The sequence below is a fragment of the Gopherus evgoodei genome, unplaced genomic scaffold, assembly GCF_007399415.2.
Source record: "Gopherus evgoodei ecotype Sinaloan lineage unplaced genomic scaffold, rGopEvg1_v1.p scaffold_71_arrow_ctg1, whole genome shotgun sequence".
NCBI classification, from domain to species: Eukaryota; Metazoa; Chordata; order Testudines; family Testudinidae; genus Gopherus; species Gopherus evgoodei.
In genome coordinates, this window is record NW_022060092.1 from 483,922 (window position 1) to 510,520 (window position 26,599).

At 64.4% G+C, this 26,599-nt stretch overlaps 1 protein-coding gene across 2 annotated transcripts; it reads right to left on the reverse strand.

Moving 5' to 3' along the window:
- Nucleotides 1-2,584: 2,584 nt before the first annotated feature.
- LOC115643804 (integrin alpha-X-like) lies at nt 2,585-26,599 on the reverse strand. 2 transcript variants are annotated; one of them, XM_030547813.1, is made up of 30 exons: nt 26,321-26,599; nt 23,955-24,072; nt 22,923-23,017; nt 22,714-22,778; nt 22,300-22,414; nt 21,912-22,039; nt 20,995-21,146; nt 20,760-20,913; nt 19,308-19,452; nt 18,292-18,368; nt 15,617-15,749; nt 15,401-15,537; nt 14,851-14,991; nt 14,267-14,476; nt 12,636-12,766; nt 12,352-12,509; nt 12,111-12,262; nt 11,548-11,679; nt 11,059-11,132; nt 10,832-10,973; nt 9,673-9,783; nt 9,504-9,586; nt 4,901-4,984; nt 4,718-4,790; nt 4,497-4,604; nt 4,329-4,406; nt 3,408-3,530; nt 3,205-3,303; nt 2,891-3,001; nt 2,585-2,794 (listed from the first exon to the last, which is right to left on the reverse strand). In XM_030547813.1, exons 1-30 carry the CDS (start codon nt 26,517-26,519, stop codon nt 2,651-2,653), a joined length of 3,672 nt encoding a protein of 1,223 aa, XP_030403673.1. In that variant the 5' UTR covers nt 26,520-26,599; the 3' UTR covers nt 2,585-2,650. The 2 variants fall into 2 exon arrangements, with proteins under 2 accessions (XP_030403673.1, XP_030403674.1); XM_030547814.1 differs by lacking the exon at nt 14,267-14,476 and having other exon boundaries at nt 2,586-2,794; nt 26,321-26,597.

Sequence of the window (26,599 nt, forward strand, 5' to 3'; positions counted from 1 at the left end):
CTGCGGGTCCTCCTTCTCTCTGGGCTGGTTTCGGCTACTCTGCTAACGACCCAGTCTTTCCACCCCGATGGTTATATGGCGCCCGCCCCCCTCACAGCTCCTGCCTCAGCTTTTTAACCACTGCCTAGCCATGCAGAGTCCGGAGGGAAACTGAGGCTTGCAGTGGTGTCGTAGAAATATGACTGAAAAGTGCCATGTGGTCACAGTAGAGTCTGAATATTTTCTCAGCTCTTATTGGCCCACCTCCCCCACGCCTGGAAACGCAGGGCCCAGTGCCCAGGAATCACCCTAAGAATCAATGATTCATGGACGTCAGGAGCAAACACACCCGCTGTTTGCAAAGACACGATCACAAACCCAGACCTGCAGTGTCCCTGCCACGCCTGCACCCTCCTCTGCAAGGCAATTGTGCAACAGCGTCACTGGGGACCCGACTCTGGGACAGGCCACTTCCTCGCCTCGCTGTCACAAACCAGGGGGATGGCAGTCCAAGCTCAGGGCGAAAGGTCAGCCTGAGATCCAGAGCCGTTGGTTCTCAGGCCAGAAGGACCCAGCAGGAAACACCAGCCAGCGAATTTCACCCCGTTCCCCCTTTATTGAACCCAGTGACTTGCATCATCTTCCAGAAAGTTAGTGGGCCTCCTGTCGTGACCTAAAGCCCTCTAGCGACGGAGGGTGAAACACGTCCCCGGGGAGTGTGTCCCAGTCACCTGCCCTGTTAACAATCTGGCGCCCGATTTCCAGCCTGAATAGCTCAGGTTTTAGTGTCCGGCTGTTGGTTCTTGCCCAGCCTTTCTGCGCGAGATCAGAGAGGCCGTTAGTCTGTGGGATTTCCTCCCCGTGCAGGTCCCTCTCCACCACGATCATGCCACCTCTCCGGCGTCCTTCCGCGAACCGAGCTCAGCAAACCCAGCCGCTTCAGTCGCTGATTCGGTTCTGTGGCTCCCCTCTGTCCCTTCCCCAATCTGGCAACATCCTTTATCGACGGGGCACCCCAGAACTGGGTGCAATGTTCCCGCCGTGGCCTTGCCAGCCCGCCAGGGGCCTGGCTACTCTGGAGGGGGATCCGGAGTCTCATGTTTCATGAAGACCGTCAGCTCCAGCCCAAGTTGCTGGTCATCCCAATGCCCTGATCCACCTGCTCCCCTTCCACAGCACCGCCATCCACCCCATCTTCGACCCTGGCTGGCACAACACCAGGCACCCACGGCCCCTCGACCCTGGCTGGCACACCAGGCACCCACGGCCCCTCCAAATCCTGGGACCTGCTGGCCAGCGCTGGCCACATTCGCAGCCTGGTTCATGATCTGGCCATTTCGGGGCGGGGGGGCAATGGTCGGGCACTGCCGCGTCCACAGCTCAGCGGCTGCCCACAACCACCCTTCGGCTCTGACATAATCTCAGTGCCCGGCATGCGGGGACAGTCGGGCGAAAGCCCAGCGGCTTCCCAAACCCTGTTTCCTGGGGCCGGCTCTAGTGGAGAGTCGCTGGCTCAGGCCCAGGTGACTCGTGGGAGACCCATTTTCGGTGGATCGTCACAAGAAAACACATGGAGAACCCAATATTTTTAAGACGGGGCATTTGTCAGGGGAGGGGCTGTATCTCCTGAGCCCCTGGAGTAGCTAAGTGGGCATCTGCACCCCAAATGCTATCCAGTGCCTACTATCAGCCTGGCAGTTTTAGGGTGGGGCAGGATCTACAGACCCCTGAATTACAGAACCCCAACTTATCACCCCAAATTCTAGCCAGTGCCTACTACTGGCCAAGGTTTTGTGGGGGGCAACAATCTGAAATCCTAGGCTAGAGCCCCAAATTCGCACTTTAAAGTCTATTCCGAGCAGAGCAATTTTGGGGGGGCTGTATCTCCAGAACCCCTGGACTAATCAACCCCAAATTTGCACCCCAAATTCCATCTGGCTCCTCCTCCCAACACAGCAATGTTCAGGTCGATCTGACGTGACATGTGGATTTCACAGCTGTTTGACGTGTGACCTTGCTGCAGAATTTGGGAGACGACTGTAAATAGGCTGCAGGTAGGCGTGAGCTGGCTTTGGGGGGATCTGAACCCCACTTTCCTCTCTGTGAAGGGGGCAGGGCAGAGCCCGCAGCCTGGATCTGCTGGGGCCTGTCATGCTTTCAAGCTCCTACACCACACAATAAAATAAACCCGGCCGCCAGTGGCAGGCCCGGCAGCTCCTTAGCCCAAATGCTCTGCGCCGAAGGGAGATCGGAGTAATTGCCCCCGGCCCCCCTATGCGCCAACGAAGCTGCGTGTGTGATCGAAACAGGAGTTCATGGTAGAAATTAATGAACAAAGCAGTTTTGTCTCCGGCTTCTGACAAAGATTTTTTTCTTCTCATTTAAAAACAAAGAAAACCACAGAATAGAAACTGGAACAAAATAATCAGACAAAAAAGACTTTCAGAAATGCAGACATTCCGCTCCCATGGCTGGGACAAGAACCCAGGAGTCCTGGGTCCCAGCCCCCTGCTCTAACCACCAGCCCCCACTCCCCTCCCAGAGCTGGGGAGAGAACCCAGGAGTCCTGGCTCCCAGCCCCCCCGCTCTAACCACCAGCCCCCACTCCCCTCCCAGAGCTGGGGAGAGAACACAGGAGTTCTGGCTCCCAGCCCCTCCCCCCACCACAGTGTCACGACACCCCCTCGGGGTCAGTGGATCCCTGTGTGGCGGGGGGCTCTGGTGGGGCCCCGTTTCCCTGCGGACCCCCAGACACAGTCTCCCCTCCTGGGGTCTCCTCCGGGGTCATGGGCCGATTCCGCTTGAAGAAGCCGAACTGGGGAAGAGAAGAGTGGGGGAGGGGTGTTAGACGGCGGGACGGACGGACAGGCCGGTGTCAGGCCAGCCATAGAGCTGGGGTGGGGACACACACCTTATACAGGAGCCCGACCATCACGGCGAGAAGCAGGACGCCCCCAATGGAGCTGCCGATAATCACCGGGACAGGGTTGAAATGGGAAATTAACTCCACCTCCGTGGTGATCTGAGGAGAGACATGGTTAGGGGAGAGAACCCAGGAGTCCTGGTTCCCATCCCCCACTCCTCTAACCCACTAGACCCCACTCTTCTCCCAGAGCCGGGGAGAGAACCCAGGAGTCCTGGCTCCCAGCCCCCCTGCTCTGACTCACCAGCCCCCACTCCCCTCCCAGAGCCAGGAGAGAACCCAGGCGTCCGGGCTCCCGGTACCTGGCTATACTGGAATTCCTCTGGCTGGATCTGGAAGTATTTGGTCTCGTCGATGCTGACAGCCGCTTCGCTGCGAAGCCGGAGCCTGCGGGCGTCCAGCTGGAGGCCAGACAGACAGAGAGGGGGGTAAGGAGTGGGTACAGCGGGGGGCACCATGGTCCCATTACTCCAGCAGCGGGCGCCCCCCCCCCCACCGGGCATACCTTAGCGCCATCCTCCGGCCTGTACAGATCCCCGGAGAAGTTAAATCTGCGGGATTCTCCACTGGCCAGAGAGGCCACCTGACACCGGACCCGGGTGCAGACAGACGCCCCTAGACACCCACGCTGGGAGCAGAGGGAACCAGAGTCAGACTCCACTGCCTGTCACAAAGTGTGGTGATACAGCCGTTCCTCCCCAGAGGGGCCGCATCCCAGTGCTGGGCTAGGGGTCCATACCCAGAGGTGCCGTGTCCCGGCACTAAGCAAGGGGTCTCCATGTGCCCAACCCCCCCATAGCCAGAGGGGTCGGTGAGGAGTCCCTGTGTGCCCAGCACCCGCATACCCAGAGGGGCCGTGTCCCAGCACCAGGCGAGGGGTCCCCATGTGTCCAGCCCCCCCCCATACCCAAAGAGGCCATATCCCAGCACCAGGCGAGGGGTACCCGTGTGCCCAACCCCCCCCATACCCAGAGAGGCTGTGTCCCAGCACCAGGCGAGGAGTCCCCATGTGTCCAGCCCCCCCATACCCAAACAGGCTATATCCCAGCACCAGGCGAGGGGTACCTCTGTGTCCAATCTCCACCTCATCCCCACCCCAGAGGGGCCACGTTCCAGTGCAGGGTGAGGGGTCCCCGTGTGCTCAGCCCCCATCCCCACCCCAGAGGTGCCACGTCTCAGCACCGAGTGAGGTGTCCCCGTGTGCCCAGTCCCCCCCACCCCAGAGGTGCCGCGTCTCAGCACCGAGTGAGGTGTCCCCATGTGCCCAGCCCCCCCATAACCAGAGGGGCCACGTCCCAGCGCAGGGTGAGGGGTCCCTGTGTGCTCAGCCCCCATCCCCACCCCAGAGGTGCCACGTCCCGGCACTGAGCAATGGGTCCCCGTGTGCCCAGCCCCAGAAGTGGCTGCATCTCAACTGTGATCTTACTGTCACTGGCTCCTTTGGGGTCTGGGCTGCAGTCCCCATTCGGAGCGTCAGGGGCGGGGAGCATGTGAACTCTTGTTCCTGCCAGGGAAGGAGAAGGTTATTCAAGGAGAGAACCCAGGAGTCCTGGCTCCCAACCCCCTAGGCCCCAGTCCCCTCCGTCCCACTCACCCCACCGCTGAGGTTCACGGATACGTCCCAGAGGAAGCCGAGTTCGGCCCGGATGGGGAGTTCAAAGGTCACAGCGACGGGCACAGTGGGGGGCCCCAAATTCTGCACCTGGCACGGGAGGGAAGAGGGACGCAGTTAAAGGAGGGAAAGACAGACGGGACCTCGGTGTGTGTAGATAATCTCTGCAGCGGGTGTGCCCGGTCTCAGCCCGGCTCTGTCACCTGGTAGCGGTGGGCGATGGCTTGGCGCTCCGGCAGCTCCGACGAGACGCTGACGTAGGTGCTCGACTCCAACCTCGGGGAGACGGGGGGGTGTCAGTGTCTGTGCGGACCCCAGCCCCCCATGGAAAGGGGCCTGAGCAGCGGGGGGGGGGGGAGGGGAGGAGGGGAAATCGGGGGGGGTACCCCGTCACGACGACCCCGACCGGGCGCAGAACTGGCAGCTCCTGCGTGGCTGCGTTGTCCGCCAGGGTCCCGTTCTCGTTCCGACTGCAGGAGAAAGAGGGAAAATGATCAGCTCAAGCCCACAGCGGGACCTGCCCCCCACCCCCCCACAGCCCGCCCCATCTGGGCCAGGGGCCTCCCCCCCACAGCTGGCAAACATCTGTGTGCCAAGAGGGAAAGGGGAGCAGAGGCAGAGGGGGGTGGGACGGAGGGGTGGAGGGATGGGGGGATACAGGAGGGACGGACGGGAGTGTGTTCATGGACAGAGGAAGGGATGGGGGATAGAGGATGGACAGGTGTGTGTTGGTGGAAGGAGGGAGGGATGGAGGATAGAGGACGGACAGACGTGTGTTGGTGGACAGAGGGCGGGATGGGGGGAAAGAGGAGGGATGGACAGAGGTGTGTTCGTGGACGGAGGAAGGGCTGAGGGGATGGGGAATAGAGGAGGGATGGACAGGCATGTGTTGGAGGACAGAGGGAGGGATGGGGGGATGGAGAATAAAGGACGGACGGACAGACGTGTGTTGGTGGACGGAGGAAGGGATGGGGGATAGAGGATGGACAGGTGTGTGTTGGTGGACAGAGGGAAGGATGGGGGGGATACAGGAGGGATGGACGAGCATGTGTTGTGGACGGAAGGAGGGATGGGGGGATGGAGGATAGAGGACGGATGGACATGTGTTGGTGGACAGAGGGAGGGATGGGGGGATAGAGGAGGGATGGACAGACGTGTGTTTGTGGATGGAGGAAGGGCTGGGAGGATGGGGAATAGAGGAGGGATGGACAGGCGTGTTGGAGGACAGAGGGAGGGATGAGGGGATGGAGGATAGAGGACGGACGGACAGACGTGTGTTGGTGGACGGAGGAAGGGATGGGGGATAGAGGAGGGATGGACGGGCATGAGTTGGTGGACAGAGGGAGGGATGGGGGGATACAGGAGAGATGGACGAGCATGTGTTGGTGGACAAAAGGAGGGATTGGGGGATGGAGGATAGAGGACGGATGGACATGTGTTGGTGGACAGAGGGAGGGATGGGGGATAGAGGAGGGATGGACGGGCGTGTGTTGGTGGACGGAGGAAGGGCTGGGGGGATACAGGAGGGATTGATGAGCATGTGTTGGTGGGCGGAGGGAGGGATGGAGGATTGAGGACGGACAGGCGTGTGTTGGTGGACAGAGGGAGGGATGGGGGGATAGAGGAGGGATGGACGGGCGTGTGTGGTGGACAGAGGGAGGGATGGGGGATAGAGGAGGGATGGACAGGCGTGTGTTGGTGGACAGAGGGAGAGATGGGGGATAGAGGAGGGATGACGGGCGTGTGTTGGTGGACAGAGGGAGGGCTGGGGGATGGAGGATTGAGGACCGACAGGCATGTGTTGGTGGACAGAGGGAGGGGTAGGGGGATGGGGAATAGAGGAGGGATGAACGGGCGTGTGTTGGTGGACAGAGGGAGGGCTGGGGGATGGAGGATTGAGGACCGACAGGCGTGTGTGGTGGACAGAGGGAGGGATGGGGGATAGAGGAGGGATGGACGGGCGTGTGTGGTGGACAGAGGGAGGGATGGGGGATAGAGGAGGGATGACGGGCGTGTGTTGGTGGACGGAGGGAGGGATGGGGGATAGAGGAGGGATGACGGGCGTGTGTTGGTGGACGGAGGGAGGGATGGGGGATAGAGGAGGGATGACGGGCGCGTGTTGGTGGACGGAGGAAGGGCTGGCGTGTGATGCTGCATGGAACATGTCAGAGATGTATCGTGTGATTATCAGGATTGTATCGCTGTGAGGAATCTGCCCAGAGATGCCATGTCCGGTGTCAACAAAATGTCACCACTTGCCAAGTATGATCAGCTTGTTTCTATGGTTCTATCACCTGTGCGTGGTGAGTTACAGGTAGGGGGGTAGATCTGTATTTCCAACCCTGTGCTGAGCATCTGGGTGACACCCCCGACCGATTGGCAGCAGCACGGCCTGGCCTGCTCCATGGCCCATCAAGGGGCGTCAGCTGCGCCATGGACCCATGGCGAGAGGCCGAGGGACGCACCTGGGAGCCAGCAGCACATGTAGGGACAGGCCTGTGCACAGGGGGCTGCGCGGCTTCTCCAGGCCCACGTGCTGTGAGCTCGGGTTTGGGACAGAGGACGTACGAGCCACATGGCAAAGGAGAGAAAAATGCAGCTGCAGCTTCTCTATGTTGTCTCCAGTCCTGCTTCTCTCCGCGCCGGAGTCCCTGCTCTGCCAATGAAGCTCTGAGCATGGGACGGACTGGCCCAGCCCAGCCGTGGGTGACTCCGGAGGGACTTTCAAGCCAGCAACCTCCCCAGCGCTGCTAAGAACCTGATCTCTGGACATGGAAATCGCTGAATGTCTCTGGGGGCCTCACCAATTCACATCGCTCTGCCTGGGCTCTCCCTCTAACAAACCGTTAGTGCTGGACACTGAAGGACTGGCCGGCAGGTTGGTATTTTGGTAAGAGCCAAACTACTATTGGCCTGGCAACGTGGCTGGCCCTTCGGGGTCGGAAGAACATTTTGTAGAGTGAGCAGAGTGTTTAGATAACTTCTCCCTGGACTGGACCTGGTGCTGGCTGGGACCAGAGAACTGGAATGAGGTAAAAGAGGGGGCGGGAGGTGACTGCTTTTTTCAGCTTCTCAGTAACCAGTGGGGAGGATCAGGGAGCACCGGGGGTAACGTGTTGGGGAGTTTCACTTCAGTGTTACCCACCAGCCTTGGGAGGATCTGCTCTCCCTGCTGCAGCCTGCCCTGCCCTTGGCATTCCCAGTATGGGCTGCCCAGGCACCCCGGACACACAAGAGATGGATGGACGTGTGTTACGGATGGACGGTGCATTGGGGTTAGATGGATGGACGGACATGGGTCAGGGATGGATGGACAGACATCTTACGGCTGCATGGTGTATTGGGGTTAGATGGACTGATGGACGTGTGTTGGGGATGGATGGATGGACGTGTGTTGGGGATGGATGGATGGACGTGTGTTATGGATGGGCATGCATTGGGGATGGATGGATGGATGGATGGGATGGCAGGGGAGATGGATGGATGGATGGATGGATGGATGGATGGATGGCAGGGGAGATGGATGGATGGATGGAGGGACGGCAGGGGAGATGGATGGATGGATGGACAGCAGGGGAGGGGATGGACGGATGGCAGGGGAGGGGAGATGGATGGATGGATGAATGGCAGGGGAGGGGAGATGGATGGATGACAGACGGACAGCAGGGGAGATGGATGGATGGATGGATGGATGGTAGGGGAGATGGATGGATGAGATGCATGGGATGGACGGACGGACAGCAGGGGAGATGGATGGATGGACGGACGGACGGCAGGGGAGATGGATGGATGGATGGACGGACGGCAGGGGAGATGGATGGATGGGATGCATGGGGAGATGGATGGATGGATGGATGGGTGGCAGGGGAGATGGATGGATGGGATGCATGGGGAGATGGATGGACAGACGGACAGCAGAGGAGATGGACGGATGGATGGACAGATGGACGGCAGGGGAGATGGATGGATGGATGGACAGACGGATGGCAGGGGAGATGGATGGATGGATAGATGGACGGATGGCAGGGGAGATGGATGGATGGATAGATGGACGGACTGACAGCAGGGGAGATGGATGGATGGCAGTGGAGATGGATGAATGGGATGCATGGGGAGATGGATGGACAGACGGACAGCAGGGGAGACGGACGGATGGATGGACAGATGGACGGCAGAGGAGATGGATGGATGGACGGACGGCAGGGGAGATGGATGGATGGACAGATGGACGGATGGATGGCAGAAGAGATGGATGGACGGATGAATGGATGGCAGGGGAGATGGATGGCTGGATGGCAGGGGAGATGGATGGATGGACAGACGGCAGGGGAGATGGATGGATGGGATGGATGGACGGCAGGGGAGGGGAGATGGATGGATCGATGGATGGACGGACAGATGGCAGGGGAGATGGATGGATGGATGGATGGCAGGGGAGATGGATGGATGGATGGATGGATGGATGGATGGATGGACGGATGGATGGCAGGGGAGATGGATGGATGGATGGATGGATGGACGGATGGATGGACGGCAGGGGAGATGGATAGATGGATGGATGGACGGACGGCAGGGGAGATGGATGGATGGAGGATGGATGGCAGGGGAGATGGATGGATGGACAGATGGCAGGGGAGATGGATGGATGGATGGATGGGACAGATGGCAGAAGAGATGGACGGATGGCAGAAGAGATGGATGGATGGACGGATGGATGGATGGATGGACGGCAGGGGAGATGGATGGATGGATGGCGGGGAGATGGATGTACGGATGGATGGATGGACGGACGGCAGAAGAGATGGATGTATAGACGGATGGATGGATGGACGGACGGCAGGGGAGATGGATGGATGGATGGATGGCGGGGAGATGGAGAGTGGAAGGGTGTGTGTGGGGACACCCCTTTGCCTTGGCTTTCCTGTCCATCCCCCCTGGATGCACTGTGGGGTCCTTTCCCTTGCTCTCCCCCCGCAGCCAGGAACGCACCAGTCAGCTCGGAGAGTGAAGGAGGCTGGATCATCCTCCCAGCCAGCGACAGAGGAGACGTGGAAAGAGAAACAGAGGAAAACCTGCAGGAGGAGACCAGAGTAGGGTGAGACTCAACACGGGGTGCTGAGACCGGGTGTGCTCAGGGCACGGACCCTCCCCCCGTTACCTTCGTTCTCCCCCGCAGGGCCGGGGGGCTGAGCTGGCAGGAGCTGTTGAGTTCGGACAGATGCCCAGGAGCACGGGACGCGTCGCAAACCAGAGAGACCGGCCAGTGGGACTGGGGACATGGGAGAACAGGGACTAGTTAGTGACAGTGCCCCTCACTCCCGAGCCACAGCCCCTGCCAGCCCAGCCCTGCCCCCCCAGCTCTGCCGGTGCCCCTCACTCCTGACCTGCAGCCCCTGTTAGCCCAGCCCTGCCCCCCAGCTCTGCCGGTGCCCCTCGCTCCCGACCCGCAGCCCCTGCCAGCCCAGCCCTGCCCCCCCAGCTCTGCCGGTGCCCCTCACTCCCGACCCGCAGCCCCTGCTAGTCCAGCCCTGCCCCCCCCCGCTCTGCCGGATCCCCTCACTCCCGACCCGCAGCCCCTGCCAGCCCAGCCCTGCCCCCCCAGCTCTGCCGGTGCCCCTCAGTCCCGACCCGCAGCCCCTGCTAGCCCAGCCCTGCCCCCTCAGCTCTGCCGGTGACTCTCAGTCCCAACCCGCAGCCCCTGCCGGCCCAGCCCTGCCCCCCCGGCTCTACCGGTGCCCCTCACTCCCGACCCGCAGCCCCTGCCAGCCCAGCGCTGCCCCCCCAGCTCTGCCGGTGCCCCTCACTCCTGACCTGCAGCCCCTGTTAGCCCAGCCCTGCCCCCCAGCTCTGCCGGTGCCCCTCGCTCCCGACCCGCAGCCCCTGCCAGCCCAGACCTGCCCCCCCAGCTCTGCCGGTGCCCCTCACTCCCGACACGCAGCCCCTGCTAGCCCAGCCCTGCCCCCCCAGCTCTGCCGGTGCCCCTCACTCCCGACCCGCAGCCCCTGCTAGCCCAGCCCTGCCCCCCCCCGCTCTGCCGGTGCCCCTCACTCCCGACCCGCAGCCCCTGCTAGCCCAGCCCTGCCCCTCCCCGCTCTGCCGGTGCCCCTCACTCCCGACCCGCAGCCCCTGCCAGCCCAGCCCTGCCCCCCCAGCTCTGCCGGTGCCCCTCACTCCCGACCCGCAGCCCCTGCCAGCCCAGCCCTGCCCCCCCAGCTCTGCCGGTGCCCCTCACTCCCGACCCGCAGCCCCTGCTAGCCCAGCCCTGCCCCCCCTGCTCTGCCGGTGCCCCTCACTCCCGACCCGCAGCCCCCCGATACCTGCAGGACTGAGCCCCCCCGGAAGGACAGCCCTGGGGGGTACTGGATCGTCAGCACCGGCCCATCAGCCGTTTCGCCCGTGTTCTCCAGCTGCGCCGTCAGGTTGAGTGGGAAATGGAGTCTCAGTCTGAGACCTGGGGACCTGGAAAGCACAAACTGCGTCCAGCCCGGCCTCGTCCAGCGGGGGGCACTGGGGGGGCAGGGCGCTGGCGGGGGGGGTCACTCACCCCGAGAAGTTGAAGGAGACGCGCAGGTCCGCCACACACACCTCGTCCGGCCCACAGTTCTTCTCAAAGGGAACCTGCGAGGCCAAGAGATCCCAGAGTAGCCAGACGGGACCCAGGCGTCCGGGTCACTCACCCGGGGGCTCCACCCGCTGGGACTGGGACCCGGGCGTCCGGGTCACTCACCCGGGGGCTCCACCCGCTGGGACTGGGACCCAGGCGTCCGGGTCACTCACCCGGGGGCTCCACCCGCTGGGACTGGGACCCAGGCGTCCGGGTCACTCACCCGGGGGCTCCACCCGCTGGGACTGGGACCCAGGCGTCCGGGTCAGTGCCCAGGCCGTGGGAGGGGAAAAGACCCAGGCATCCGAGTGCATGCTGCGGGAGGGGGAAAGGATCGAGGCGTCCGGGCAGCAGGCTGGGGAGGGGAAGGGACCCAGGCGTCCGGGCGGCAGGCTGGGGAGGGGAAGGGACCCAGGCGTCCGGGGGTACCTGTATGCGGGTGGTGGTGTTGGTGTTGGGGAGCAGCAGAGGGGTCAGACCCCGCGTGCCCGGGATCGGCTCCCCTTGGACCGAGAAATTCACCTGGAGCTCCACCGGCGTCAGGAAATCCTCCAGGCAGGGCTGAGGGGAGGGGTAAATACTGTGAGCTTCCCCCTAGTAGTGCCCCCAGCCAGGGACGCCTCACCCGGTGCTGCGAGCTTCCCCCCAGCAGTGCCCCCAGCCAGGGACTCCCCCACGCGGTGATGCGAGCTTCCACCCAGCAGTGCCCCCAGCCAGGGACTCCCCCACGCGGTGCTGCGAGCTTCCACCCAGCAGTGCCCCCAGCCAGGGACTCGCCACCTGGTGCTGTGAGCTTCCACCCAGCAGTGCCCCCAGCCAGGGACTCCCCCACGCAGTGCTGTGAGCTTCCACACAGCAGTGCCCCCAGCCAGGGACTCCCCCACGCAGTGCTGCGAGCTTCCACCCAGCAGTGCCCTCAGCCAGGGACTCCCCCACACAGTGCTGTGAGCTTCCACCCAGCAGTGCCCTGGGGGCTGGGAGCGGGGTCCTACCAGGACGTGCAGGGCTTTGGTGGTGCAGGCTGGCCCGGAGCCGACCCGTATGGTCTCAACGAGCCGCGAGGTCCCGTCGTGCAGCGCCAGGCGCGGGTTTGATTTCCCAGCATCCACCTGGAGCATGAAGGAGACGCGGGCGCGAAGCGGGGCTGCGGGAGAGCGAGGGAACGAAAGGGACAAATGAACAAGGGAACGCGCCAGAGGGCGACGGGGACGAATGGGCGTCGGGGGGTCTCACCTGGCCCCCCCAGGCTGATCTGGCTGAGGTTGAAGCACAGGGTCAGGGCGACCTGCCTGGACCCCCCACTGGCCCCCCCTGTGCAGCCGGCATCGTCCAGGGGGATCTGGGTCGGATCCAGTGCCAGGGAGCAGGAGACGTTGATCACCGGACGGGACCTGCCGGAAGAGACACGCAGACAGTGAGAGATCGGGACCCCCCCAGCAGCATCCCCAATTCCAGCCCCCCTTCCCCAGCGCTGCGAGCTTCCCTGCAGCAGTGCCCTCTGCTGCCCTCTGTCCTACCTGAGCAGCACGGCCCGGCCCAGGGCCCCAACGGCCACGTCCGTGAGTCCGTCCCCGCTGAGATCCAGCAGCCCCTGGACGGACTGACCGAAAAACCGGAGGGTGGGAGAAAGAGACTGGGCGGAGATACGCTGGGGGGAGGGGGGAGAGAGAAATGGGACCGTGCCCCTCACTCCCGACCCGCAGCCCCTGATAGCCCAGCCCCCACCCCCAGCTCTGCCGGTGCCCCTCACCCCCGACCCGCAGCCCCTGCCAGCCCAGCCCTGCCCCCCCAGCTCTGCCGGTGCCCCTCACTCCCGACCCGCAGCCCCCTGCTAGCCCATCCCTGTCAGTGCCCCTCACTCCCGACCCGCAGCCCCCTGCTAGCCCATCCCTGCCCCCCCAGCTCTGCCGGTGCCCCTCACTCCCGACCAGCAGCCCCTGATAGCCCAGCCCCCACCCCCAGCTCTGCCGGTGCCCCTCACCCCCGACCCGCAGCCCCTGCCAGCCCAGCCCTGCCCCCCCAGCTCTGCCGGTGCCCCTCACTCCCGACCCGCAGCCCCCTGCTAGCCCATCCCTGCCCCCCCAGCTCTGCCAGTGCCCCTCACTCCCGACCCGCAGCCCCCTGCTAGCCCATCCCTGCCCCCCCAGCTCTGCCGGTGCCCCTCACTCCCAACCCGCAGCCCCTGCCAGCCCAGCCCTGCCCGTGCCCCTCACTCCCGACCCGCAGCCCCTGCCAGCCCAGCCCTGCCCCCCCAGCTCTGCCGGTGCCCCTCACTCCCGACCCGCAGCCCCTGCCAGCCCAGACCTGCCCCCCCAGCTCTGCTGGTGCCCCTCACTCCCGACCAGCAGCCCCCTGCTAGCCCAGCCCTGCCCGTGCCCCTCACTCCCGACCCGCAGCCCCCTGCCAGCCCAGCCCTGCCCCCCCAGCTCTGCCGGTGCCCCTCACTCCCGACCCGCAGCCCCTGCTAGCCCAGCCCTGCCCCCCCAGCTCTGCCGGTACCCCTCACTCCCGACCCGCAGCCCCCTGCTAGCCCATCCCTGCCCCCCCAGCTCTGCCGGTACCCCTCACTCCCGACCCGCAGCCCCCTGCCAGCCCAGCCCTGCCCCCCCAGCTCTGCCGGTGCCCCTCACTCCCGACCCGCAGCCCCTGCTAGCCCAGCCCTGCCCCCCCAGCTCTGCCGTTGCCCCTCACTCCCGACCAGCAGCCCCTGATAGCCCAGCCCCCACCCCCAGCTCTGCCGGTGCCCCTCACTCCCGACCCGCAGCCCCTGCTACCCCAGCCCTACCCCCCCAGCTCTGCCGGTGCCCCTCACTCCCGACCCGCAGCCCCTGATAGCCCAGCCCCCACCCCCAGCTCTGCCGGTGCCCCTCACTCCCGACCCGCAGCCCCTGCTACCCCAGCCCTGCCCCCCCAGCTCTGCCGGTGCCCCTCACTCCCGACCCGCAGCCCCTGCCAGCCCAGCCCTGCCCCCGCCCAGCTCTGCCGGTGCCCCTCACTCCCGACCCGCAGCCCCTGCCAGCCCAGCCCTGCCCCCCCCCAGCTCTGCCGGTGCCCCTCACTCCCGACCTGCAGCCCCTGCCAGCCCAGCCCCCACCCCCAGCTCTGCCGGTGCCCCTCACTCCCGACCCGCAGCCCCCAGGGGTCTCACCTGGCTGTGGGGGTCTCTCAGGGTCAGTCTCCCCAGCTGCCCCAGGAAGATGTAAAGGGCCCCCCGACCCTCATCCTCCATGGGGGCCCCAATGGCCACGTCTCCTGCTCTGTCCCCGTTCACGTCCCCCAGGGGCCCCAGCGCTGCCCCAAACCGGCCCAGCCCATCCCCCGGGGTCCCCCACAGCGTTTGGGTGCAGTTCAGGGATCCCTAGAGCAGAGAGGCCAGATCAGAGCCCAGCCCCCGTCTCCCCCCAGCACAGCCCCCCCGCCCCATCCCCAGCCCCCCCGTCTCTCCCCAGCCCAGTCCGCCCCACTTCCCCCCAGCCTGGTGCCCCCTGTCCCACCCATAAACCCCCATCTCCCCCCAGCCCGCTCCCCTCTGCCCCACCCGCAGCCCCCATCTCCCCCCAGCCCGGTCCCCTCTGCCCCACCCCCAGACCTCCATCTCCCCACAGCCCGGTCCCCTCTGCCCCACCCCCAGACCTCCATCTGCCCCCAGCCCGGTCCCCCTCCTCTCTACCCATCCCCCTCCCAATCCCTCTGCTCACCCCCAAGCCCCACCCCCATCACCCCTGGGCTCACCCCATCTTGCAGGGCACAGACCCGGACCAGGCCGCCCCGGCTGCGGTGCTGGTGGCCGGGGGCCCCGATCAGAACCAGGTCTGTGTCGCCATCGCTGTCCAGGTCCAGGGTGCAGAGCTCAGCCCCGAAGGAGGAACCCACCTGGGGGGGAGGGACAGACAGACGGATGGATGGATGCAGGCTGCTGAGGGGCTGGACAGACAGGTGGGGGGAGGACAGATGAGGGGCTGGGGGCAGAGCCAGAGGGAGGAATTGGGGCTGGGAGGCGCTGGGAGGCGCTGGGGGCCTGGACAGATGGGTCGGGGAAAGGGTTATGGATGGACAGGTGGACAGAGGTGTGAGGAGAGGGACAGAGTGAAGGACGGGGAGGGCTGGGGGGACGGACAGACAGGGCAGCTGGGGGGGGCAGCCAGATGCGGGAAGGGACAGACAGGTGGGGGGTGCAAGTGGACAGATGGACGGGGAAGCAAGGGGACAGACAGGTGTGGGGGACAGATGGACAGGGAAGTGGGGGGGACAGACGGATGGGGTCGGGGGATGGGATTCTCACCTGCTCTCCCAGGACACTGTCTCCGACCCGCCCCCCGTGACGCTGGAAGACTCCGACGCTCCCGACGTGCCCAAACCGGGGGGCTCCAGCCACATACAGGATGCGGCCCCCCTGGCGGGCCAAGGCCAGGGCATAGCCTGCGGGGGGGAGGGAGTTAGCATGGGGGGCTGGAGGGAGGGGGCAGGTGAGGGAGGAGGAGACAGGGGGATCACTCACCCAGGTACGAGCCCTTGGCCTCCTGCCCCAGTGAGGACTCGTTGAAGAAGGCCGTGAGGGGAGGGTCTCCCGACCACTCCTCCAGCCCCCCCGCCCAGTCGTAGGCCCCCACTGCCCCCACCACAACGGCCTCCTAGGGGCAGAAGAAGAGAGACAGAGAGAGGGCAGTGAGGGACCCAGGCGTCCTAGCCCGTCCCCCACCCCCGCTGCCAGTAACCCACCAATTCACCCCCATCAGGCCAGTGTTAACTAACGACCCACGTGACTATAAATGAGGTGAAGCCTTCGGCATATGAATAAGCTAAAATAACGATTAATGAGGGGAAATATTCAGACTATTAATGAGCCAAAATAATTATTCATTACTGACTACTTCATTCCTGGCTTTCCCCCTCAGCAAGTTCGCAGATGACACTAAACTGGGAGGAGTGGTAGATACGCTGGAGGGTAGGGACAGGATACAGAGGGACCTAGACAAATTAGAGGATTGGGCCAAAAGAAACCTGATGAGGTTCAACAAGGACAAGTGCAGAGTCCTGCACTTAGGATGGAAGAATCCCATGAACAGCTACAGACTAGGGCTCGACTGGCTAGGCAGCAGTTCTGCAGAAAAGGACCTGGGGGTTACAGTGGATGAGAAGCTGGATATGAGTCGACAGTGTGCCCTTGTTGCCAAGAAGGCTAATGGCATTTTGGGCTGTATAAGTAGGGGCATTGCCAGCAGATTGAGGGATGTGATCATTTCCCCTCTATTTGACATTGATGAGGCCTCGTCTGGAGTACTGTGTCCAGCTTTGGGCCCCACACTACAAGAAGGATGTGGAAAAATTGGAAAAAGTCCAGTGGAGGGCAACAAAAATGATTAGGGGGCTGGAGCACATGACTTCTGAGGAGAGGCTGAGGGAACTGGGATTGTCTAGTCTGCAGAAGAGAAGAATTGGGGGGATTCGATAGCTGCTTTCAATTACCTGAAAGGGGGCTCCAAAGAGGATGGAGCTTGGCTGTTCTCGGTGGTGGCAGATGACAGAACAAGGAGCAATGGTCTCAAGTTGCAGTGGGGGAGGTTTAGGTTGGATATTAGAAAAAGCTTTTTCCCTAGGAGGGTGGTGAAGCACTGGAATGGGTTCCCTAGGGAGGTGGTGGAATCTCCTTCCTTAGAGGTTTTTAAGGCCCAGCCTGACAAAGCCCTGGCTGGGATGATTTAGTTGGAGTTGGTCCTGCTTTGAGCAGGGGGTTGGACTAGATCCCTCCTGAGGTCCCTTCCAACCCTGATATTCTGTGATTCCATGAGTCTATATGGTCTAACCCTCACCACACTAACCCCCATCCGGCCCCCCGACGACTGGGCCATCACCACAAACTCATGCACAGAAGACCTCTGAAAACCACGCCGAGGGGAGCGGGGAAGGAGGAGAAAGACCAAGCTATGAGCAAAGCTGGGCACCCGAGGAGACGCGGCGGATCGGAATCAGAGGCTCTTGCATTGGCGATGATGGGCACTCAGCAGGGGTTTGTCAGAGACCCTCTAGGTAAAGGGAGGTCAGATTCACAGGGCAAAAGTGATTTGCTGTAGGGGGTTGGGCAGGTGACCTAGATTTCTGGCACTGGAGGGGAAGTCGACAGCACAAGAACATGGGGTGGAAAAAGTTTGTGGCTGGACGAGGTGGTTCCCTCAGGTGGATCTAAAGGACCAGTTGTCCACAGAGAGATGAGCAGAGGATGGTGCAGAACGGGCGACTGGGTGTGCAAACCACCAGTGATGGAGATGAAGGAGGAGGAGGAGGAAGAAAAGTATATTCATCGCCACGAGTGAACGGGAATGGGGAGCGCCTCTGCACCAGGAAATATCTCACTGAGCTGTTCCTATCCACAGGGAAAGCCTGTGACGCTTGGGCATCTGCTCTCCGGCCTGGTGACGATGTTCTCCAGATGGTCAAACAGCTGGACGCTCCGTGACAGGGAACGAAACGAGGTGGCGATCGGCCGCCCAATGCAAGAGGAACTGAGGGGGTGAGGTCGGTAGGGACGTGTCTGGCGGAGACCGGAGAGACACATGGGCCCTCGCAATGATCACGGATGGAGCGTGAGGCCACAGACTCGGCAGATGGACCGGACGTTGGGAGACCCTAGAGAGACCGACTGGCACAAAGGGCCTACGGCCGCGAGCTTTGGGGGAAAAAAAGCTGTAAAAGAAGTCGGCTCAGCCCAGGTTAGCAGGACTGTCACCGTGATCAAACTCTTCCCAGGCAGGAGAAACCCGGCCCTACTAATGGAAAAACTCCTGACCCTGGTGCCGGGACATTCGTCTCCCCATCGCCGGGTTCAGCTGCCCAGCCAGCCGGGAGAGTAACGACGGGGTTAGTGTGAATCCTGAACTGCTACTGGCGGTTAGGACAAGTCTAGCCTGGATGGCGCTTTATTAAAGCACGGGCTGAGCAGGAATCAGGGGCTGCTGGTAGAACTATGAGGGCGAACAGACTAATTAACGTTAATGAGCACAGCAAGAATTGCCCTGTTCATAGCAGGGTGGCTGGCGCCCCCTTGTGGTGGGACTCTGTATTACACATGGTCCGACTACAGCCCCCGGGGGGGCTCTCTGCCCCTCCCCCCCGGCTGGAGCTCGAGCCCATGGGGCGGGCCAGCCCCCCAGGGTGCACGGGGGGGTTTCTACCCACCGGGGTGAGCAGGGCGCTGAATCCACCTTGCGACAGCTCCAGCTGGAACGAGCTGGCGTTGGAAACCTGGGCCGTCCCTGGGGGCAGGAAAAGAGGGGGTGAGACCCAGGCGGGGCATGGGACCCAGGCGTCCGGGTAGGGGCGCTCCCCCCGCCCCAGCACTCCCAGACACCAGGACGGGGAATGGGACCCAGGCGTCCGGGTAGGGGTGCTCCCCCACAGCACTCCCACACACCGGGATGAGAAATGGGACCCAAGTGTCCAGGTAGGGGCGCTCCCCCCGCAGCACTCCCAGACACTGGGACGGGGAATGGGACCCAGGCGTCCGGGTAGGGGCGCTCCACCCGCCCCCGCACTCCCAGACACCAGGATGGGGAATGAGACCCAGGCGTCTGGGTAGGGGCGCTCCACCCACCCCAGCACTCCCAGACACTGGGACGGGGAATGGGACCCAGGCGTCCGGGTAGGGGCGCTCCCCCCGCCCCAGCACTCCCAGACACCAGGACGGGGAATGGGACCCAGGCGTCCGGGTAGGGGCGCTCCACCCGCCCCAGCACTCCCAGACACCGAGATGGAGAATGGGACCCAGGCGTCTGGGTAGGGGCGCTCCACCCACCCCAGCACTCCCAGACACCAGGATGGAGAATGGGACCCAGGCGTCCGGGTAGGGGCGCTCCACCCACCCCAGCACTCACAGACACCAGGACGGGGAATGGGACCCAGGCCTTCTGGTAGGGGTGCTCCCCCCCAGCACTCCCACACACCGGGATGAGAAATGGGACCCAAGTGTCCAGGTAGGGGCGCTCCCCTCTCAGCACTCCCAGACACTGGGACGGGGAATGGGACCCAGGCATCTAGGTAGGGGTGCTCCACACCCCAGCACTCCCAGACACTGTGACAGGGAATGGGACCCAGACATCCGGGTAGGGGTGCTCCCCACCCCGGCATTCCCAGACACCAGGACGGAGAATGGGACCCAGGCATCCGGGATGGAGGAGGATCCGTGGTCCCTGCACCTTCAATAGCAAAGATCTTCTCGCGAAGCTGCTCCTGGATGGTGCTGAGGGCAGAGAAGCTCCCGACCTGGAAGACGTTCTCAGCCCGCGAGGCGATGGTGAGCAGCTCCTGGTGTGCCTCGGCTGTGGAGAACGCCTTGCCCACCTGGAACCAGGGGAGAGGGGTGAGAGACCTCCAGGAATGGGCTCCAGACCCCCTGGAAACCCACAGTCCCTTCACACTAATACGGAAACCCCCATGGTCCTCCAGAGCCCCCCACCATACTCCAGAACCAACTGGAATCTCCTAGGACCCACAGAACCCCACAGACCCAGCACCCACACCCAGAACCTCCACAGCATCCTCCAGAGCCACCCAGAACCTCCCACAAATCCCCAGAACCACTCAGGTACCAACATGTCCTTCCAGATCCATTTGATACCCCCTCCCTGAACCTCCTCATCCACCAGAGCCCTCCAGAATACTTCCAGACCCCCCGCCCCGCTCCGAGCTCTGCCTCGGCCTATCCAAACCCCAATCCAGAATCCCATACATCCCTCCCGGGACTCTTCGGGAATCTCCCGAGAGCCTTATTTCTGGTCCAGAGCCTTTAAGGAACCCGTAGATCCTGCAGGAACCCACAACCTTTGAGGGACCACTCACAACCTAAAAACACTGACTGTCTCCAGGACATCCTAGCATCCTCCAGAACCTCTCAGAGCCTGGAACCTTTAGAACCTCCAGAACCTTTTGGGAACCTGCATGCCACTGAACATATTCCAGATCCTCCTGGAACCCAAAACCTGCAAAGAGCCTCCAGAACCTTTGGGAAACCAGAACTTTTAAAATACCCACAGACAACAGAAACATTAAGTGCCCTCCAGAACATCAGAGGACCCAGAACCTTCAGTGAATTCCCAAAGCTCGTTAGCATCTTCCAGAACCTCTCAGAAACCTCCAGAACCTCCCATGAACCTCTGAAACCTCCAGAACCTCACTGAACCACCCAGAACCTCTCAGGAACCTCCCAAACCTCTCAGGAACCAATCAGAACCTCACTGAACCACCCAGAACCTCTCAGAAACCTCCAGAACCTCACTGAATCACCCAGAACCTCTCAGGAACCAATCAGAACCTCACGGAACCACCCAGAACCTCTCAGGAACCTCCAGAATCTCTCTGGAACCAATCAGAAAGAACCTCATAGAACCTCTAGATTCTACCAGAATCTCTCACAGAACCTCCTAAATCCTCCCAGAACCTCTCCGACACTAGAACCTTTAAAGAAACTCTCAGTTCCCCAACCCATTAAGGACCCTCCAGAACAGCTTAAAACCTGAAACCTTTAAGGTCTCCCCAGAACTCATGGGAACCCCAATTGTTCAAGGAGCCTCCAGACCCTATAATGCTGGGGGAACCCTGAGACCACGGCAGGGACTCTCCAACCCCCTGGCCGGCTCTCCCTGCCGTACCCCGATGGCGTAGCGGACCAGCCCCGCGTTGTTGGCCACCCGGATGGCCTTGTGGAAGATTTCACTGTCCTCAGTGGACTGCCCATCGGTCAGGACGATCAGCAGCTTCTTGGCGTGGGGCCGGGCGCCGTTCTTGGGGGCGAAGGTTTGTTCTCTGTGGGGAGAGCAGGCAGGGTCAGGGCAGGGAGCTCCGGGGGGGCCAGCTGCCCCCCTCCCGCCCCCGTGGGGTACTCACACCGCGAAGAGGATGGCCGAGGGGGTGTGGGTGTTGCCCTTCAGATGAGAGAAGACCATCAGGTCCTGCTCCACGGCCTTCAGGCCCTTCGCGGCGTAGTCGGCAAAGGTGAAAACGTGGTTGATGTCGGAGGAGAACTGGACCACGGCGATCTGGGGGGGGGGAGGGCAGCAACAGGGGAAGGGGAGGGGGTGTGAAGCCCCCGGAGGCAGGGGGGGAATGAAAGGAGTTGGGGGGTGAGTGTTTAAAAGAGCAGATTGTTACCGGCTGCCCTGCCCCCAACATAGGCACAGATGGACTGACACACCATGCAGGCAAGGATGGACACACAGCAGGGACAGACAGACGGACAGACAGACACACAGCAGGGACAGACAGACAGACACACACACCGTGCAGGGACAGCTGGACGGACAGCCGGACGGACAGACACACCATGCAGGGACAGAGGACGGACACACTGCACAGGGACAGCCGGACAGCCAGCCAGACGCACAGCAGGGACAGCCAGATGGACACACCATGCAGGGACAGCCAGACGGACACACCGCACAGGGACAGCCGGACGGACAGCCAGATGGACACACAGCAGGAACAGCCGGACGGACAGCCGGACGGACACACCGCACAGGGACAGCCGGACGGACACACCACACAGGGACAGCCGGACGGACAGCCGGATGGACACACAGCAGGGACAGCCGGACAGACACACCACACAGGGACAGCCGGACGGACAGCCAGATGGACACACAGCAGGGACAGCCGGACAGACAGCCGGACGGACACACCGCACAGGGACAGCCGGATGGACACACAGCAGGGACAGCCGGACAGACACACCACACAGGGACAGCCGGACGGACAGCCAGATGGACACACAGCAGGGACAGCCGGACGGACAGGCGGGCCCCCACCTGGACGCGGGGCCTGGCCAGGGTGCGGAGCAGCTCCCCGATGAATTGCTTCATAAGCTTGAAGTCGTCGGGCTGGATGCTGTGCGAGTCGTCGTATAAAATAGCCACGTCCACCCCCGAAATGCACTCTGGGTGGGGCGGGGGGTAGAGATCAGCCCCCCCAGCCAGCATCACCCCCACAAGACCCGCTCCCCCACCCAGCACCCCCACACACAGACCCGCTGCCCCTGCCCACTATCCCCCCAATGACCCGCTGCCCCCCCCGCCCATTACCCCACCCCACAGACCTGCTGCCCCAGCCAGCATCACCCCCCTCAGTTCTCCAACTCACTCAGCTCAGCCCCCCCACCCTACCCGACCCCAGCCGCACCCCCAGCCCTGCCCCCACCTTGGCTGGCCGGGTGCAGGACCTTGGGGGGGCGCTGCCAGCCCCCCCACACGTAGCAGAGCCCCTGCAGATACACGTTCTCCTCACATCGCTGCTGGAGCCGGGGGCCGCAGGCCTGGGGGGCAAAGGGGGTCAGCAAGGGGGCTCCCCCACTCCTGCACCCCTCCCCCCACAACTCCGTCCCCCTGCACCCCCACAACACCCCATCTCTTGATCTCACCTGCACCCCTCCCCCATCTCCCTTGGCCCCGCCCCCACATCCCCACCCCCATCTCTCTTTGGCCCTCACCTGTGCCCCCCATGGCAGATGCAGCCCCCCACTTGACCGCCTCGTCTCTTCCACCCCACAGCCCCTCCCCTCCTTTACCACCCCCGGACCGTCCTGCCCTATATCGGGGTCTGGGGGTGACTCACAACAACTCGGGACCCGGAGATCTCGTCGGAGGCAAGCGCCAGCCCCAGGGAGACCGGGGGGGTGTCTGGGGGGGGAACAGAGAGATCGTGAGAGAGAGATACCGCGAAGCCACCAGGCATCCCCAATATCCCACATAGCCCCCTGCCCCTCCCCCACCCCTCCCGAGATCTAGAGGGGGCAGAGACCCCACCCTGCGCCCCTCACTTACCGGGCAGGGGGACAGGCTGACAGGCCCCCTCATGATAGGAGCAGCGATACAGGGCCCCCGTCCCGTTCCCCGCCAGGGGGGCGCTGACCACCAGCCTGGGGAGAGATGGGTACAGACAGGATTGGGGGGGTCCTCTGATCCCACCCCCCTCCCAGAGCCAGGGAGAGAACCCAGGAGTCCTGGCTCCCAGCTCTCCCTCCAACCCCTTGACCTCACCCCCCTCCCAGAGCCAGGAAGAGAACCCAGGAGTCCTGGCCCCCAGCGTCCCTGCTCTAACCCACCAGCTCCTACTCCCCTCCCAGAGCCGGGAGAGAACCCAGGAGTCCTGGCTCCCAGCCCCCCCTCATCTCCCAGAACTGGCGAGAGAACCCAGGAGTCCTGACTCCCAGTCCCCCTGTTCTAACCCATTAGCCCCCACTCCCCTCCCAGAGCTGGGAGAGAACCCAGGAGTCCTGACTCCCAGTCCCCCTGTTCTAACCACCAGCCCCCACTCCCCTCTCAGAGCCAGGGACAGAACTCAGGAGTCCTGACTCCCAGCCCCCCCTGCTCTGACCACTAGACCCCACTTCCCTCCCAGAGCTGGGAGACAACCCAGGAGTCCTGGCTCCAAGCCCCTCCTGCTCTGACCCACCAGCCTCCACTCCCCTCCCAGAGCCCAGAGAGAACCCAGGAGTCCTGGCCCCCAGCCCCCCCGCTCTGACCCACCAGCCCCCACTCCCCTCCCAGAGCCCAGAGAGAACCCAGGAGTCCTGGCTCCCAGCCCCCCCTGCTCTAACCCACCAGCCCCCACTCCCCTCCCAGAGCTGGGGAGAGAACCCAGGAGTCCTGGCCTCCAGCCCCCCTGCTCTAACCCACCAGCCCCCACTCCCCTCCCAGAGCCGGGCAGAGAACCTAGGAGTCCTGGCCCCCAGCGCCCCCCTGCTCTGACCACTAGACCCCACTCCCCTCCCAGAGCCAGGGAGAGAACCCAGGAGTCCTGGCCCCCAGCTCCCCCTGCTCTGACCACTAAACCCCACTCCCCGAGGGCCTCACCAGGAGCTGTCGTTCGAGCGCATCTGGACTACCCGGTACCCGAACTGCGCGTCGGCGTCGCCCTCGAAGACGGTGGCGTTGTGGGTCTCGATGCTGAAGGCCTGGGAGGGGGCCGGCCCTGGGGGTTGGGGGTGCAGAGTGGCAGGGCACTGCTGGGGGAAGCTCGCAGCGCTGGGGCACTGCGGGCAGTGAGGGGGGGGGCAGACGGACCGAGAGGAGATATGTGGGGGGAGGGACGGATGGCTGGAGCTGGGGGGGGTCGCTGGATCCCTTCCCCACAGCTCACCCCCCCCGCACCGAGCTGCCAGGCTGCAGCAGAAGAGAAATGGGGGGGGGCACAGGGCCCCTGCTGGGGGGAGGGGAAACGGGAGCAGGTGGAGTCCCTGGCGGAGTGGGGGGGGGGGATTTACACAGAAAACTCCGAAAACACCAGGGAAAAAACAGCCCCCGAGGGTCCCAGCGAGAAACGGGAACGAAAACAGAAAACAGGGACCGGGGTGACAGCAACTGCTCAGGGGCCTGCCCCCCCACCAGCTTCGCTGATGCCCCTCACTCCCGACCCGCAGCCCCTGCCAGCCCAGCCCTGCCCCCCCAGCTTCGCTGGTGCCCCTCACTCCCGACCCTCAGCCCCTGCCAGCCCAGCCCTGCCCCCCCAGCTCTGCCGGTGTCCCCCACTCCCGACCTGCAGCCCCTGCCAGCCCAGCCCTGCCCCCCCCAGCTCTGCCGGTGCCCCTCACTCCCGACCTGCAGCCCCTGCCAGCCCAGCCCTGCCCGTGCCCCTCACTCCCGACCTGCAGCCCCTGCCAGCCCAGCCCTGCCCCCCCCAGCTCTGCCGGTGCACCTCACTCCTGACCCGCAGCCCCCGCTAGCCCAGCCCGGGGCTCCCCCCCAGCTCTGCCGGTGCCCCTCACTCCCGACCCGCAGCCCCTGCTAGTCCAGCCCCGCCCCCCAGCTTCGCTGGTGCCCCTCACTCCCGACCCGCAGCCCCTGCCAGCCCAGCCCTGCCCCCCCAGCTCTGCCGGTGCCCCTCACTCCCGACCTGCAGCCCCCGCCAGCCCAGCCCTCCCCCCCAGCTCTGCCGGTGCCCCTCACTCCCGACCCGCAGCCCCCTGCTAGCCCAGCCCTGCCCCCCCCAGCTCTGCCGGTGCCCCTCACTCCCGCCCGCAGCCCCCTGCTAGCCCAGCCCTGCCCCCCCAGCTCTGCCGGTGCCCCTCACTCCCGACCCGCAGCCCCCTGCTAGCCCAGCCCTGCCCCCCCAGCTCTGCCGGTGCCTCTCACTCCTGACCCGCAGACCCCCCCAGCCCTGCCGGTGCCCCCACTCCCGACCTGCAGCCCCTGCCAGCCCAGCCCTGCCGGTGTCCCCCACTCCCGACCCGCAGCCCCTGCCAGCCCAGCCCTGCCCCCCCAGCTCTGCCGGTGCCCCTCACTCCCGACCTGCAGCCCCCGCCAGCCCAGCCCTGCCCCCCCAGCTCTGCCGGTGCCCCTCACTCCCGACCCGCAGCCCCTACTAGCCCAGCCCTGCCCCCCCAGCCCTCCCGGTGCCCCTCACTCCCGACCTGCAGCCCCTGCTAGCCCAGCCCTGCCCCCACAGCTCTGCCGGTGCCCCTCACTCCCGACCCACCGCCCCTGCTAGTCCAGCCCTGCCCCCCCCAGCTCTGCCGGTGCCCCTCACTCCCGACCCGCAGCCCCTGCCAGCCCAGCCCCGCCCCCCCCAGCCCTGCCGGTGCCCCTCACTCCCGACCCACCGCCCCTGCTAGTCCAGCCCTGCCCCCCCAGCTCTGCCGGTGCCCCTCACTCCCGACCCGCAGCCCCTGCCAGCCCAGCCCTGCCCCCCAGCTCTGCCGGTGCCCCTCACTCCCGACCCGCAGCCCCTGCCAGCCCAGCCCTGCCCCCCCAGCTCTGCCGGTGCCCCTCAGTCCCGCCCCACAGCCCCTGCCAGCCCAGCCCTGCTGGTGCCCCTCACTCCCGACCCGCAGCCCCTGCCAGCCCAGCCCTGCCCCCCCAGCTCTGCCGGTGCCCCTCACTCCTGACCCCCAGCCACTGCCAGCCCAGCCCTGCCCCCTCAGCCCTACCGGTGCCCCTCAGTCCCGCCCCACAGCCCCTGCCAGCCCAGCCCTGCCCCCTCAGCCCTACCGGTGCCCCTCACTCCCGACCCGTAGCCCCTGCCCCCCCAGCTCTGCCCCCCCCAGCTCTGCCGGTGCCCCTCACTCCCGACCCGCAGCCCTGCCAGCCCAGCCCTGCCCCTCCATCTCTGCCGGTGCCCCTCAGTCCCGCCCCACAGCCCCTGCCAGCCCAGCCCTTCTGGTGCCCCTCACTCCCGACCCGCAGCCCCTGCCCCCCCAGCTCTGCCAGTGCACCCCGAGTACCTCGCAGGAGGTTTAGCGTGAGCAGAGCTACGAGCAGCGGTCGCAGTTCGGGGTCCGGCGCCATCACTTCTCTGGGTCCCGCGTGGGGGTGGGTCACGTCCTGTTCACTCATTTCCTTCCCCTCTTTCACCGCCCCCTTCTCCGCCATGGGGCCATGGCTCACAGGGGCAGCCCAGGGGACATCCCCAGCGTTCAGCATGGCCTGGGCCTCTAGGGGGCTCAGTAGGGGGCGCTGTGGAGTGGGGGTGCTGTGGGGCAGGGCAGAGGGCTCAGCAGGGG

Coding starts and splice junctions, on each gene's coding strand:
- LOC115643804 (XM_030547813.1), bottom strand. CDS start 26,519: ATGCTGAACGCTGGGGATGTCCCCTGGGCTGCCCCTGTGAGCCATGGC. Junction 23,018..23,954: donor CGCTCGAACGACAGCTCCTG/GTGAGGCCCTCG, acceptor ATCTCTCCCCAG/GCTGGTGGTCAGCGCCCCCC. Junction 3,002..3,204: donor AGGAATTCCAGTATAGCCAG/GTACCGGGAGCC, acceptor GTCTCTCCTCAG/ATCACCACGGAGGTGGAGTT.